Source organism: Salvelinus fontinalis, chromosome 27 (genome assembly GCF_029448725.1).
Source record: "Salvelinus fontinalis isolate EN_2023a chromosome 27, ASM2944872v1, whole genome shotgun sequence".
Lineage (NCBI taxonomy): Eukaryota > Metazoa > Chordata > Actinopteri > Salmoniformes > Salmonidae > Salvelinus > Salvelinus fontinalis.
The window spans coordinates 33,593,567-33,611,063 of record NC_074691.1 but is presented as its reverse complement, the minus strand read 5'-3'; the positions used below and the strand labels follow the sequence as shown (position 1 = coordinate 33,611,063).

The following is a 17,497-nucleotide window of genomic DNA, read 5'->3' as shown; positions in this document are numbered from 1 at the left end:
CCTAAAGAGTTGCCAATCAGAGCGGTTTGAAAGAGGCCTTTGCTTTACGCCAGTTGTTTTGGCTGGATCAGCTCAGACATTTCAGTGCTAAACCAGGGGCTGTAGTGGTTTCTGCTTCTACATTTCTTTAGTGGAGAATGTTTATTAACCTCTTTGGGATAGGGGGCAGTATTTTGACGTCCGGATGAAAGCGTGCCCAAAGTAAACTGCCTGTTCCTCAGGCCCAGAAGCTAGGATATGCATATAATGGTAGATTTGGATAGAAAACGCTCTAAAGTTTCTAAAACTGTTAAAATAATGTATGTGAGTATACCAGAACTGATATGGCAGGCGAAACCCAGAGGACAAACCATCCCAAAAATCAAAATGTTCAGCCTACCACTGTTTTCAATGGCTGTCGCTATTATTATAGGGCAAAATCCTCCCACGATTGCAGTTCCTAGGGCTTCCACTAGATGTCAACAGTCTTTAGAAAGAGTTTCAGGCTGGTTTTTGGAAAAATGAGGGAGAATTTGTAGTTTTTCTAAGAGGCTCCCATTTTGGCTGCAGTGTTTTCATGCGCGTGGATGGAAACGCGTTCTTTGTTATTTTTCTCCGGTAAAGACAATAACGATTCTCTGTCTTAAATGTTATTGTTTATTTGCGTATTATGGTACCTGAGGTTTGATTATAAACATTGATTGACTTGTTTGGAGAAGTTTATTAGTAACGTTTGGGATTCATTTTGTATGCATTTTGATGGAGGGAAACTGGGTGGATTATTGACTGAATGAGCTAAACTGAGTTTTTATGGATATAAAGAAGGACTTTATCGAACAAAAGGACCATTTGTGATGTAACTGGTACCTTTTGGAGTGCCAACAGAAGAAGATCATCAAAGGTAAGGCATTTATTATATCACTATTTCTGAATTTCGTGTCGCTGAGATGACCTGGCACCAGGCTGAGATGACCTGGCACCAGGCTGAGATGACCTGGCACCACTAGGCTGAGATGACCTGGCATCTGGCTGAGACGACCTGGCAACAGGCTGAGATGACCTGGCACTAGGCTGAGATGACCTGGCATCTGGCTGAGACGACCTGGCAATTTTCTTTTATAAAATTTGATTTGAACACACTGAGATGACCTGGCAACAGGCTGAGATGACCTGGCAACAGGCTGAGATGACCTGGCAACAGGCTGAGATGACCTGGCACTAGGCTGAGATGACCTGGCACTAGGCTGAGATGACCTGGCAACAGGCTGAGATGACCTGGCACCAGGCTGAGATGACCTGGCAACAGGCTGAGATGACCTGGCACCAGGCTGAGATGACCTGGCACCAGGCTGAGATGACCTGGCAACAGGCTGAGATGACCTGGCACCAGGCTGAGATGACCTGGCAACAGGCTGAGATGACCTGGCACCAGGCTGAGATGACCTGGCACCAGGCTGAGATGACCTGGCAACAGGCTGAGATGACCTGGCACCAGGCTGAGATGACCTGGCATCTGGCTGAGATGACCTGGCATCTGGCTGAGATGACCTGGTATCTGGCTGAGATGACCTGGCATCTGGCTGAAATGACGTGGCAACAAGCTGAGATGACCTGGCACTAGGCTGAGATGACCTGGCACTAGGCTGAGATGACCTGGCACCAACAGGCTGAGATGACCTGTTACTAGGCTGAGATGACCTGGCATCTGGCTGAGATGACCTGGCACTAGGCTGAGATGACCTGGCACTAGGCTGAGATGACCTGGCATCTGGCTGAGATGACCTGGCATCTGGCTGAGATGACCTGGCATCTGGCTGAGATGACCTGGCACTAGGCTGAGATGACCTGTCACTAGGCTGAGATGACCTGGCATCTGGCTGAGATGACCTGGCACCAGGCTGAGATGACCTGGCATCTGGCTGAGATGACCTGGCATCTGGCTGAGATGACCTGGCATCGGCTGAAATGACCTGTCACTAGGCTGAGATGACCTGGCATCGGCTGAGATGACCTGGCATCTGGCTGAGATGACCTGGCACCAGGCTGAGATGACCTGGCACCAGGCTGAGATGACCTGTCACTTGGCTGAGATGACCTGGCACCACTAGGCTGAGATGACCTGGCACCAGGCTGAGATGACCTGTCACCAGGCTGAGATGACCTGGCACTAGGCTGAGATGACCTGGCATCAGGCTGAGATGACCTGGCATCAGGCTGAGATGACCTGTCACCAGGCTGAGATGACCTGGCACTAGGCTGAGATGACCTGGCACCAGGCTGAGATGACCTGGCATCGGCTGAGATGACCTGGCATCAGGCTGAGATGACCTGGCATCAGGCTGAGATGACCTGTCACCAGGCTGAGATGACCTGGCACTAGGCTGAGATGACCTGGCACCAGGCTGAGATGACCTGGCATCAGGCTGAGATGACCTGGCATCAGGCTGAGATGACCTGGCATCAGGCTGAGATGACCTGTCACCAGGCTGAGATGACCTGGCACTAGGCTGAGATGACCTGGCACCAACAGGCTGAGATGACCTGGCATCTGGCTGAGATGACCTGGCACCAACAGGCTGAGATGACCTGGCACTAGGCTGAGATGACCTGGCATCTGGCTGAGATGACCTGGCAACAAGCTGAGATGACCTGGCATCTGGCTGAGATGACCTGGCACTAGGCTGAGATGACCTGGCACTAGGCTGAGATGACCTGGCATTTGGCTGAGATGACCTGGCAACAAGCTGAGATGACCTGGCATCTGGCTGAGATGACCTGGCACTAGGCTGAGATGACCTGTCACTAGGCTGAGATGACCTGGCATCTGGCTGAGATGACCTGGCACCAGGCTGAGATGACCTGGCACCAGGCTGAGATGACCTGTCACTTGGCTGAGATGACCTGGCACCACTGGGCTGAGATGACCTGGCACCAGGCTGAGATGACCTGTCACCAGGCTGAGATGACCTGGCACTAGGCTGAGATGACCTGTCACCAGGCTGAGATGACCTGGCATCAGGCTGAGATGACCTGTCACCAGGCTGAGATGACCTGGCACTAGGCTGAGATGACCTGGCACCAGGCTGAGATGACCTGGCATCGGCTGAGATGACCTGGCATCTGGCTGAGATGACCTGTCACCAGGCTGAGATGACCTGGCATCAGGCTGAGATGTGAGATTTCTTCAGAAGAGGAGACAAGAGACACTATCAGGACCATTACATGACCCTATCGAACAAAACAAACATTTATTGTGGAACTGGCATTCCTGGGAGTGCATTCTGATGAAGATTATCAAAGGTAAGTGAATATTTATAATGCTATTTCTGACATCTGTTGACAACACAACATGGCGGATATGTTGGGTTGTGTTGGTATCTGAGTGCTGTACTCAGATTATTGCATGGTGTGCTTTTTCCGTAAAGTTTTTTTGAAATCTGACAGCGGTTGCATTAATGAGAAGTGGATCTAAAAGTCCATGCATAACAGTTGTATCTTTTAGCAATGTTTATTATGAGTATTTCTCTCTGCAAAATCACCGGATGTTTTGGAACTTCTGAACGTAACGCGCCAATGTAAACTCAGATTTTTGGATATAAATTTGAACTTTACCGAACAAAACATACATGTATTGTGTAACATGAAGTCCTATGAGTGTCATCTGATGAAGATCATCAAAGGTTAGTGATTCATTTGATCTATATTTCTGCTTTTTGTGACTCCTCTCTTTGGCTGGAAAAATGGCTGTGTTTTTCTGTGACTTGGCTCTGACCTAACATAATCGTTTGGTTTGCTTTCGTCGTAAAGCCTTTTTTGAAATCGGACACTTTGGCTGGATTTACAACAAGTGTATCTTGAAAATGGTGTAAAATACTTGTATGTTTGAGGAATTTTAATTATGGGATTTCTGTTGTTTGGAATTTGGCGCCCTGCACTTTCACTGGCTGTTGACGAGGTGGGACGCTACCGTCCCACGTACCATAGAGAGGATAAGAGCATTCCAGTTCCCTTTACTTGCGACATCTTCCCTCACTCAGTCAGAGATGTAGAATCCCGACAGCACCTTCCTCCAATTGGGAGGAGAGAGGAATGACACGTTAGACACAGATCTATTGTTTCTGGGGGTAAGAGGTGTATAGGGGATGGAGAGAGAAAGAGAAAGAGAGAGAGGGAGAGGGAGAGGGAGAGGGAGAGGGAGAGGGAGAGGGAGAGGGAGAGGGAGGGAGGGGGAGAGGAGAGGGAGAGGGAGAGGGAGAGAGAGAGGGAGAGAGAAAGAGAGATCACAGGAGCGAACAAGTCACACCACAATGCCTAGGTAGTGATGACTCATTCTGTCCTCCCCTCTGACTGTGGCAGGCTGTGTATGTGTGTGTGTGTGTGTGTGTGTGTGTGTGTGTGTGTGTGTGTGTGTGTGTGTGTGTGTGTGTGTGTGTGTGTGTGTGTGTGTGTGTGTGTGTGTGTGTGTGTGTGTGTGTGTGTGTGTGCGTGTGTTCGTGCGTGTGTGTGTGTCTTTGTGCGTGTGTTCGTGTGCGTGTGTTCGTGTGTTCGTGTGTGTGTGTGTGTGCGTGTGCGTGTGCGTGTGCGTGTGCGTGTGTCCATGGCCGTGGCCGTGTGCGTGTGTCCGTGCGTGTGTTCGTGTGCGTGTGCGTGTGCATGTGCGTGTGTCCGTGTCCGTGGCCGTGTGCGTGTGTGTGTGCGTGAAAGACAGAGAAAGAGAGAAAGAACTAGAGCATTGCAGAACTCTGCAGAAATATCCTCTGTGTACAACATAAAACACCAAATAATACATGCAGAGCAGAATTAGGCCGATACCCACTAATTATCCAAATCCAGAAAAGAGCTGTTAACTTCTTGCGACTATAGGGGGTGCTGTTTCAAATTAGCATAATTGTCTCTACAGATGAAACGGCTTCCTACTCAATTCTTGATCGTACAATATGCATATTATTGTTATTATTGGATAGAAAACACTATCTAGTTTCTATAGCCGTTTGAATTATGTCTCTGAGTGGAACAGAACTTTTTCTACAGCGAAATCCATGACAGGTTTTGCGAAGGTCTGAGAGCGAAGCTCTGATCTCAGTTCAGTTTAAAGGGGTGTGTATATCCTATGGAACGACACGAACTGCACCCGCCTTCCCCTGGATGTCAGTAACCAATGAGAAGTGGAATGGGCTTTCTGCATAGCTCTCAGAGGTTATAAAACACCAAGGAGTGAGGTGCGCCATCTTTTCGAGAGACCTGGGCATGCCATTTTCGAGCGCTCAGTAATGAACTTTAGATATATCAGTCTGTAATTTAATTTGATATAGGTGTTAGAAACATCATAACGAAGCTATTTGAAACCGAGTTATATCAGATTATGCGAGTATATTGCTATTTTTCGGAATTTCCTCAGTATTGCGTATTGAGGATTTGGACACGTTAGCTAATGTTAGCAATTGTTAGCTATAGTTAGCTGCTATATCAGAAGTTGAATGCAACGTTTTACAACCAAGCAACGATTCTTTTGGACAAAGAACCACCATGGCAAGATTCTGATGGAAGCTCGTCGAAAAGTAAGAGCTATTTATGATGTTATTCCGTTTTTATGTGGAAAAATGTCAACTCAATAATGGTGATTAGTGACGCCGTTATTGCGTCACTAGTCTGGCTGTAACGCACACTGTATGTCTAGTAACGTTAATTTTAAAAATCTAACTCTGTGGTTGCATTAATAACTAATACATCTTTCATTTCATGTCCAACCTGTATTTTTTTGGTCAAGTTTATGAATAGTTTTCGATAAAAATAGTTGTATTATCATGATGCTGCCGGGCAGATTGCTTGAGTAGTTGGACAGTAATCGTGTAAGCACGATTTGTGCCGCTAAATATGCACATTTTCGATCAAACTCTATATGGATTGTGTAATGTGATGTTACAGGAGTGTCATCGGAAGAATTCTGAGAAGGTTAGTGAAAAAATTAATATATTTTGGCGATGTTTACGTTATCGCTCTCTTTGGCTAGAATCAATGCTCTGGTAACGTTTGCAAATGTGGTATGCTAATATAACGATTTATTGTGTTTTCGCTGTAAGACACTTAGAAAATCTGAAATATTGTCTGTATTCACAGGATCTGTGTCTTTCGATTAGTGTATGCTGTGTATTTTTACGAAATGTTTGATGATTAGTAAGTAGGTAAACACATTGCTCTATGTAGTTATTCTAGTCCATTTGTGACGGTGGGTGCAATTGTAACCTATGACATCTACCTGAAATATGCACATTTTTCTAACAAAACCTATCCTATACCATAAATATGTTATCAGACTGTCATCTGAGGAGGTTTTTTCTTGGTTAGGGGCTATCAATATCTTAGTTTAGCCGAATTGGTGATAGCTACTGGTGTTGAGAGAAAATGGTGGACAAGAAAAATTGTGATATTTGCTAACGTGTTTAGCTAATAGATTTACATGTTGTGTCTTCCCTGTAAAACATTTAAAAAATCTGAAAGGGTGGCTTTATTCACAGGATCTGTATCTTTCATTAGGTGTCTTGGACTTGTGATTTAATGATATTTAGATGCTACTATTTAATTGTGACGCTATGCTAGCGATGCTAATCAGTGTGGGGGGGGTGGGGGGTGCTCCCGGACCCGGGGTAGGTGCTCGGTAGAGGTTAAATTCTACAACCACCTAAAAGGAAGTGATTCCCAAACCTTCCATAACAAAGCCATCACCTACAGAGAGATGAACCTGGAGAAGAGTCCCTTAAGCAAGCTGGTCCTAGGGCTCTGTTCACAAACACAAACACACCCCACAGAGCCCCAGGACAACAACACAATTAGACCCAACCAAATCATGAGGAAACAAAAAGATAATTACTTGACACATTGGAAAGAATTAACAAAAAACAGAGCAAATTAGGAAAGGAAAGCTTTGACTATGTACAGACTCAGTGAGTATAGCCTTGCTATTGAGAAAGGCAGACCTGGCTCTCAAGAGAAGACAGGCTATGTGCACACTGCCCACAAAAATGAGGTGGAAACTGAGCTGCACTTCCTAACCTCCTGCCAAATGTATGACCATATTAGAGACACATATTTCCCTCAGATGACACAGATCCACAAAGAATTGGAAAACAAATCCAATTTTGATAAACTCCCATATCTACTGGGTGAAAAACCACAGTGTGACATCACAGCAGCAAGATTTGTGACCTGTTGCCACAAGAAAAGGTCAACCAGTGAAGAACAAACACCATTGTAAATACAACCCATATTTATGTTTATTTATTTTCCCTTTTGTACTTGAACTATTTGCACATCGTTATAACACTATATAGACATAATATGACATTTGAAATGTTCCTCTGAAACTTCTCTGAAAGTGTAATGTTTACTGTTCATTTGTTTAGTTTACTTTGTTATTGTTTATTACACATTAATGTATTATCTATTTCACTTGTATCCGATAAAGTCCTTTGATTTGAGATTATTTATTATTTTTTTATTTCGCGTTTGGAAAGTTTTCTTCTTTCTGGCTATTTCTACATTTTGTTAAAGATTTATTGTAAAACTGATTAAATTGTTGTTTACCTCATCAATCTAGACACAATACAAAAACAGATGTGATGCCGCCACCACCATGCTTCACCGTAGGGATGGTGCCAGGTTTCCCCCAGGTGTGATGCTGCCACCACCATGCTTCACCGTAGGGATGTTGCCAGGTTTCCCCCAGATGTGATGCTGCCACCACCATGCTTCACCGTAGGGATGGTGCCACCACCATGCTTCACTGTAGGGATGCTGCCACCGCCATGCTTCACCGTAGGGATGGTGCCAGGTTTCCCCCAGATGTGATGCCGCCACCGCCATGCTTCACCGTAGGGATAGTGCCAGGTTTCCCCCAGATGTGATGCCGCCACCGCCATGCTTCACCGTAGGGATGGTGCCAGGTTTCCCCCAGGTGTGATGCTGCCACCGCCATGCTTCACCGTAGGGATGGTGCCAGGTTTCCCCCAGATGTGACGCTTGGCATTCAGGTCAAAGAGTTCAAGGTTGCTTTTGGCAAACTCCAAGCGGGCTGTCATGTCATGTTCCTTTTACTGAGGAGTGTCCTCCATCTGGCCACTCTACCATAAAGGCCTGATTGGTGGAGTGCTGCAGAGATGGTTGCCCTTCTGGAAGGTTCTCCCATCTCCACAGAGGAACTTTAGAGCTCTGTCAGAGTTACCATCGGGTTCTTGGTCACCTCCCTGACCAAGGCTCTTCTCCCCCGATTACTCAGTTTGGCCGGGCGGCCAGCTCTAGGAAGAGTCTTGGTGGTTCCAAACTTCTTCCATTTAAGAATGATGGAGGCCACTGTGTTCTTGGGGACCTTCAATGCTGCAGACATTTTTTGGTACCCTTCCCCAGATCTGTGCCTCGACACAATCCTGTCTTGGAGCTCTACGGACAATTCCTTCGACCTCATGGCTTGGTTTTTGCTCTGACATGCACTGTCAACTGTGGGACCTTATATAGACAGGTGTGTGCCTTTCCAAATCATGTCCAATCAATTGAATGTATCACCGGTGGGCTCCAATCAAGTTGTAGAAACATCAAGGATGATCAATGGAAACAGGATGCACCTGAGCTCAATTTTGAGTCTCATAGCAAAGGGTCTGAAAACTTATGTAAATAAGTATTTCAGTTTTCTATTTTTCATAAATGTGAAAAACGTCTAATAACCAGTTTTCGCTTTGTCATTATGGGGTATTTTGATGTCATTACGGGGTATTGTGATGTCATTACGGGGTATTGTGATGTCATTATGGGGTATTGTGATGTCATTATGTGGTATTGTGATGTCATTATGGGGTATTGTGATGCCAATATGGGGTATTGTGATGTCATTATGGGGTATTGTGATGTCATTATGGGGTATTGTGATGTCATTATGTGGTATTGTGATGTCATTATGGGGTATTGTGTGTAGATTGCTGAGATTTTTTTTTTACATTTAATCAATGTTAGAAAAAAGCTGTAACGTAACAAAATGTGGAAAAAGTCAAAGGGTCTGAATACTTCCCGAAGGCACAGTATATACATAGTATATATACATAGAAATAGAGAGAGAGAGAGAGAGAGAGAGTACATATGTCTGTCCCTTACCTTACAGGTCTTGCTCTTCTCTTCTCTTCCTATCCCCTGGTTGTGCCCCTGGCTGTGCTCCTGGCTGTGCCCCTGGCTGTGCCCCTGGCTGTGCCCCTGGCTGTGCCCCTGGTTGTGCTCCTGGCTGTGCCCCTGGCTGTGCCCCTGGTCGTGCCCCTGGCTGTGCCCCTGGCTGTGCCCCTGGCTGTGCTCCTGGCTGTGCCCCTGGTTGTGCCCCTGGCTGTGCCCCTGGTTGTGCCCCTGGCTGTGCCCCTGGTTGTGCCCACCCAGGCAGGGTGTGGGTGTGAGATTCCCCCTCTGATGGTAATGCCCCCCAGGCAGGGTGGCATTGTAGCAGCAGCCGCAGGGCGAAGGGAAGTGGGTGTACCATAGGTCCTCTGCCACTAGGGGGGATTTAGGGGTAAAGGGGTACAGCAGACCACCCATACCCTGGACCCCTTCACCTTCCCTGCTGCCCTTAGGGTTACACATCCACCTCCGTACCTGGGGACAGGGAAGAGGATAAGGGGGCGGGGGGAGAGGGAGCGGAGAAAAAAAGAAAAAAAAGATGGAGGATGGAGGATGGAAGAGGGGGGAGGGAGGAGGGGGGATGGAGGATGGAGGAGGGAGGATGGAGGAGGGAGGAGGGAGGAGGGAGGAGGGAGGAGGGAGGAGGGAGGAGAGAGGAGGGGGGATGGAGGAGGGAGGAGAGAGGAGGGGGGATGGGGGATGGAGGAGAGAGGAGGGAGGAGGGAGGAGGCGGGATGGGGGATGTAGGAGGTAGGTGGGAGGATGGTGAATGGGGGGGTAGGCAGGATGGAGGAGGGAGGATGGGGGAGGGAGAATGGAGGAGGGTAAAGAGGGAGATGTCATCATGTTTATCATCGTAGGAGTAATGAGGAGGGAGAATGGAGGAGGAAGGAGGGAGAAGGGAGAAGGGAGGAGGGAGGAGGGAGGAGGGTAAAGAGGGAGATGTCATCATGTTTATCATCATAGGAGTAAGGAGGAGGGAGAATGGAGGAGGGTAAAGAGGGAGAATGAGGAGGGTAAAGAGGGAGAATGAGGAGGGTAAAGAGGGAGATGTCATCATGTTTATACTCATAGGAGTAATGTGTACTACCGAAAGGGCAGAGAAACAAGTCTCCTTCCTTCGCCCTCTTCCTCTTGCCTCCTCCAGTTGCAGTAATGCCACAATCAGCTGGTTATAATTCTGGATAAAGCAAACGTTTCAGTCTGCTCTGTTAACTGCACATGTGACTTAACAATTTGTTTCTAGAAGCCAGGCGTATATCACTCATTCACAGGAGAGGCAATCAAACTTCATTTTGTATTTTATTATTTTATTAAAATGCATTTTTTATGGGGCAGACGTGCCTTTTGGAACGTAAACTTTTATAACAAACTTGTAAATATGTTAAATTTACGAGCCTAGTTGGTTTAGCCACAGAAAAAGCCAGGAACCTTCCCGCTAACCATGATTGGCTGAGATAATGGATGGGCTGGACGAGAGAAGAGTTCGGATTGGTCTGCCATGTAGCACGCTTCTGTCAATAACATGAGCTGATAATCCTTGCTACACATATTTTTTTTAAATGACATGCAGAAACTGCTGTTGTCTTGCTACTGCTCCCAACATTGCTGCCCTGAATTTTACAGGCGCTATCGGCAAATCGACATAACCTGAAAGGCCGCTCAGCAAGGAAGAAGCCACTGCTCCAAAACCACCATAAAAAAAGCCAGACTACGGTTTGCAACTGCACATGGGGACAAAGATTGTACTTTTTGTAGAAATGTCCTCTGGTCTGATGAAATAAAAATGGAACTGTTTGGCTGTAATGACCATCGTTATGTTTGGAGGAAAAAGGTGGAGGCTTGCAAGCCAAAGAACACCATCCCAACCGTGAAGCACGGGGGTGGCAGCATCATGTTGTGGGGGTGCTTTGCTGCAGGAGGGACTGGTGCACTTCACAAAATAGATGGCATCATGAGGTAGGAACATTTCTGGATATATTGAAGCAACATCTCAAGACATCAGTCAGGAAGTTAAAGCTTGGTCTCAAATGTGTCTTCCAAATGGACAATGACCCCAAGCATACTTCCAAAGTTGTGGCAAAATGGCTTAAGGACAACAAAGTCAAGGTATTGGAGTGGCCATCACAAAGCCCTGACCTCAATCCTATAGAACATATGTGGGCAGAACTGAAAAAGCGTGTGCGAGCAAGGAGGCCTACAAACCTGACTCAGTTACACCAGCTCTGTCAGGAGGAATGAGCCAAAATTCACCCAACTTATTGTGGGAAGCTTGTGGAAGGCTACCCAAAATGTTTGACCCAAGCTAAACAATTTAAAGTCAATACTAACAAATAATAATCGAGTGTATGTAAACTTCTGACACACAGGGAATGTGATGAAATAAATAAAAGCTGAAATAAATAATTCTCTCTACTATTATTCTGACATTTAACATTCTTAAAATAAAGTAGTGATCCAAACTGACCTAAGACAGGGAATTTTTTACTAGAATTAAATGTCAGGAATTGTGAAAAACTGAGTTTAAATGTATTTGGCTAAGGTGTATGTAAACTTCCGACTTCAACTGTATAATATTTTTTTTTTAAGCCCTGTATTTATAGCCCCTCGATATTATTTATGGATGACATTTTAATAACATTTCCATAATAAATAGATATGTCGACAGTGGACAACCTTGTTTTACTCCTCCTGACAGTTGAAAACTTTCTTAGAAGTATCCAATATTTACTATTTTATACCTCGGGTTACTTAAAACCTGTTATGGCTGCAGCCCGACACCGGTACACTTATGACAACATCCAGCTCAGGTGCAGGGCGCGAAATTCAAAATCTATTTTTTTTTAAATATTTAACTTTCACACATTAACAAGTCCAATACAGCATTTGAAAGATAAACATCTTGTCAATCCAGCCAACATGTCAAATTTTTTTAATGTTTTACAGAGAAAACACCACATATATTTATGTTAGCTCACCACCAAATAAAAAAGAGGACAGACATTTTTCACAGCACAAGTAGGATGCAAGTAGCATGCACAAGCCAACCTAACTAACCTAGAACCAACCTAAATAACCTAGAAAAAACTACCTCAGATGACAGTCCTATAACATGTTACACAATAAATCTATGTTTTGTTCAAAAAATGTGCATATTTTAGCTATAAATCAGTTTTACATTACTGCTACCATCATAGCTACAGTAAGAAATCGCACGGGAGTAGCCAGAGAAAATACAGACACCAACGTCAACTACTAATTACACATCATAAAACATTTCAGACAAATATATGGTGGATAGCTAATGAAAGACAACGATCTTGTAAATAGAGCCAATATTTCCGATTTTTGAAGTGTTTTACAGCGAAAACACAATATATCGTTATATTAGCTTCCTACATTAGCTAGCACACAGCAGCATTGATTCTAGTCAAACGGTAGCATAGCACAGTTCGACAGATATATGAGAAAGCATCCCAAATTGGGTCCTTATCTTTGTTGATCTTCCATCAGAATGTTGTAAAGGGGTCCATTGTCCAGTACAGTCTTTGTTTGGGATCCAGAATGAACTATTTCCCTCTTGAATTAGCAAGCACACTGGCCGTGCGGCGCTAACCTCTCCTTCTTCAAACAATTCTTCCAAAGCATCACATCTAAAGTCCCGAATAAATTTCAATAATATAATTAAACTATATTGAAAAAACATACTTTAGGATGATATTGTGACATGTATCAAGTCAAATCGAAGCCGGACACTATATTCACGTATAACGACAGTTTTCCAGGAGGCAATACAAAGTCCAACTTCGCGCCTGGGAGAAAAAAAATGATGGCGGTCCTCTCACTCCAAGAGGCTGTATTCAAGCCTTGAACGAGATATTCAAGTCCTTTCTGCTCTCACTTCCGCATGACACCCAGTGGAAGGCGTATGACGTGTTTCTATGGGCCCAAGTGACATGCCCTTTTATAGACAAGCTCTTGAAGAGAGACATCGATTTTGGAAATCTCAAATCCGGATAGGAAATGGGCTGTAAAAATAGTTCTGTTCCACTTAGAGAAATAATTTAAACGTTTTTAGAAACTAGAGACTGTTTTCTATCCAATAGTAGTAATAATATGCATATTGTAAGAGCAAAAATTGATTAAGAGGCCGTTTGAAAATGGGCACATATTTTCCAGTTTTTCAATACGTCCCCTGCAGCCATAAGAAGTTAACTTTAACCTATTGTATAAGCTACTCTCCAAAATTAAAATAGTCCAGGAATTTATATGCTGTATAAATTCTAGTATTACTTTATCAAAAGTAATACTTTATCAAAAGTAATACAAGAACGTTTTCCAGATTTTTCATAGTGTTCTATTGTTTCCAGTACTTATATTATCTCCAATGAATCGTACATGTAAAAAAAATAACTTTCTGATCAGGATGAAAAATATCCAATAATCCCTTTTTTTTTAAATTCTATGTGCAATACATTTTGCTAGAATTTTTGCATCACAACACTAAAGTGTAAGGGGCCTCCAGTTTAGGTCGACTGGATCTGTATACTGTATTTACCACATGGGTTCGGTTTTAGTAATAGTGAAATCAGACCTTCTTGCCGAGTACCTGGTAGTTTACAATTTTATTATAGGAGTGGTTAAAACATGCTAATACTGGATCTTTGAATAGATTTTTTAAAAATAAGTTTTATTTACAGTACCTCAACTGGAATGCTATTCAGCCCTGAAGTTTTAAAACTTGAATATCAGCAAGAAGTTCCTCCTCTGTAATTTGACCCTCACACAAGTCTTTCTGTACAGCTGTTCATTTTACACAATTATTTTGGGGGAAAAAAATCCCTTACAGTTAACTTCAGTTAGTGGAAATGGAGGAGACAAAACCGCTATCGGCCTATGAGAGGAGCATCCTCTTTTGGAATAAGCCACTTAACAAAACATGACAAAACAAATGGAAAATACTAATAATTAATAATAACTAATTATATCAAGAGTGATAATAATAATCCTACTAATAATAGCCAATTAAAATAATAATAAATACCACCATTCGTCTAACAGTACTGTATATTCTACCAACAAATACCTTTATCCATATGACTGCCCCTGCAGCAGTAGCACTATGATATGCTGAGTAGCTCTCAGTCAGCACTATGTTGGAATCATATTAAATATGATCTGCACATCTCCTCTCCTCTTTACTGTAAAGCAAGGCGTCTTGTCTTCAGGCTGGTTAATAAATGAATCATGCCTTCTCCTCTCTCCTGTCCTTTATGTGACTGGTGCAGAGAGCCTCTTTATCCCTCTGATATACACGCACGCACGCACCACACACACACGCACGCACCCACGCACACGCACACGCACGCACGCACGCGCACGCACGCACGCACCCACGCACCCACGCACACGCACATGCACACGCACACGCACACGCACACGAGCCTCTTTATCCCTCTGATATACACGCACGCACGCACCACGCACACACGCACGCACGCACACACACGCGCACGCACGCACGCACACGCACGCACACACCACACACACACAAGAACGTACAGGAAGTTCCATGCTTGTATATTAGTAAACAGAAGCTAGTGTGATGGAGCTCCCATCATTACATCATCTGTCCCATCATTGCATCATCTGTTCCATCATTACATCATCTGTTCCATCATTGCATCATCTGTTCCATCATTACATCATCTGTTCCATCATTGCATCATCTGTTCCATCATTACATCATCTGTTCCATCATTGCATCATCTGTTCCATCATTACATCATCTGTTCCATCATTACATCATATGTTCCATTGTATTGTATTGTACAGTATTGTATTATAGTGTATTGTACAGTATTGTATTGTATTGTACAGTATCATATTGTATTGTATTGTATTGTACTGTATTTTATTGTAGTGTATTGTACAGTATTGTACTGTATTGTATTGTAGTGTATTGTACAGTATTGCATTGTATTGTACAGTATTGTGTTATACAGTGTTGTATTGTATTGTACAGTATTGTGTTATACAGTGTTGTATTGTATTGTACAGTATTGTATTGTATTGTATTGTGCTGTACATTATTGTATTATACAGTATTGTATTGTACAGTATTGTATTGTATTAAATTGTACTGTACAGTATTGCAGTATACAGTGTTGTATTGTATTGTACAGTATTGTATTGTATTAAATTGTACTGTACAGTATTGCAGTATACAGTGTTGTATTGTATTGTACAGTATTGTATTGTATTAAATTGTACTGTACAGTATTGCAGTATACAGTGTTGTATTGTATTGTACAGTATTGTATTGTATTGCATTGTATTGTACAGTATTGTGTTATACAGTGTTGTATTGTATTGTACAGTATTGTATTGTATTGCATTGTGCTGTACATTATTTTATTATACAGTATTGTATTGTACAGTATTGTATTGTATTAAATTGTACTGTACAGTATTGCAGTATACAGTGTTGTATTGTATTGTACAGTATTGTATTGTATTAAATTGTACTGTACAGTATTGCAGTATACAGCATTGTATTGTATTGTATTGCATAGTAGTGTATTGCACGGTATTGTATTGTATTCTACAGTATTGTATTGTACTGTATTGTATTGTATTGTATTGTATAGTATTGTATTGTATTGTATTGTATTGTATTGTATAGTATTGTACTGGATTGCATTGTATTGCAGAGTACCGTATAGTATTGTATAGTATTGTATTGTATTGTAGAGTGTTGTATAGTATTGTATTACATTGTATTGTATTGTAGAGTATGGTACAGTATTGTATTGTATTGCATTGTATTGTATTGTAGAGTATGGTACAGTATTGTATTGTATTACATTGTATTGTATTGTAGAGTATGGTACAGTATTGTATTGTATTGCATTGTATTGTATTGTTTTGTATTGTAGCGTGTTGTATTGTATTGTAGAGTATTGTATAGTATTGTATTGTATTACATTGTATTGTATTGTAGAGTATGGTACAGTATTGTATTGTATTGCATTGTATTGTATTGTATTGTATTGTTTTGTATTGTATAGTATTGTATTGTATTGCATTGTATTGTATTGTAGAGTATGGTACAGTATTGTATTGTATTGCATTGTATTGTATTGTTTTGTATTGTAGCGTGTTGTATTGTATTGTAGAGTATTGTATAGTATTGTATTGTATTACATTGTATTGTAGAGTATTGTATAGTATTGTATTGTATTGCATTGTATAGTATTGTATTGTAGAGTGTTGTATAGTATTTCTTTGAATTTGTAATAACCCATCCACCCCTCCCCTTACTACATATAAATACCTTTTCCATATACATTTTAAGTACACATTTTGTATAAATGGTACTTTTATCTACAGCAATCACAACTCAGTAATACACAACCGAACATCAACTATTTTAATCCCACCCCTCAGTCACTCTCCGCCCATCCCACCTATCACCATAGACCTCAGCTCTTTAATCCCCCCCCTCAGTCACTCTCCGCCCTTCCCACCTATCATCATAGACCTCAGCTCTTTAATCCCGCCTCTCAGTCACTCTCCGCCCATCCCACCTATCACCATAGACCTCAGCTCTTTAATCCCGCCTCTCAGTCACTCTCCGCCCATCCCACCTATCACCATAGACCTCAGCTCTTTAATCCCGCCTCTCAGTCACTCTCCGCCCATCCCACCTATCACCATAGACCTCAGCTCTTTAATCCCGCCTCTAAGTCACTCTCCGCCCATCCCACCTATCACCATAGACCTCAGCTCTTTAATCCCGCCTCTCAGTCACTCTCCGCCCATCCCACCTATCACCATAGACAACCCTCGTTCGGATTCCACGTGCCACTTATTTTTCAATTGTGCCATGATGTTTTGCATGATTTTGTTAAACCTTTCTAATCCTATAGTATTGTGAGCTAAAGATAAAAACCCTTTTCCTACCAGTTATGTTAGTATTATTATTATTATGTTATTATGTTATTGATTGATTGTGGCTTTCCAGATCACCCAACACTGCTATTTGTAAAGGTTCATTTGATGTGAATGTTAGGATTTATTTTTTTAACCGTTCATGAACCTGTGACCAGGAAACAAGCTCCATCGGGTCAATACCAGAATACAAGATCTAGTGATTCTGTCTCTTCTCAGCAAAATCTACAGAGCTGAGATTGTTGTGTGTGTAACAGTATAACTTTAAACCGTCCCCTCGCCCCGACCCGGGCGCGAACCAGGGACCCTCTGCACACATCAACAACAGTCACTCACGAAGCGTCGTTACCCATCGCTCCACAAAAGCCGCGGCCCTTGCAGAGCAAGGGGCAACACTACATCTAGGTTTCAGAGCAAG

At 43.0% G+C, this 17,497-nt stretch overlaps 1 protein-coding gene across 2 annotated transcripts in view; it reads right to left on the bottom strand.

The window, feature by feature from the left end:
• Positions 1 to 17,497, bottom strand: part of sgk1 (serum/glucocorticoid regulated kinase 1) — a 93,098-nt gene that overhangs the window by 72,385 nt on the left and 3,216 nt on the right. Inside the window, exon 2 of one of the 2 annotated variants that reach the window (XM_055885604.1) lies at positions 9,118 to 9,600. The exons of the other annotated variant lie outside the window; for it this stretch is intronic. Within the exon in view, the coding sequence (XP_055741579.1) occupies positions 9,118 to 9,588 (471 nt within the window). The 5' untranslated portion in view covers positions 9,589 to 9,600. The remainder of the gene's footprint in view (positions 1 to 9,117; positions 9,601 to 17,497) is intronic. 2 annotated transcript variants of the gene reach the window in all.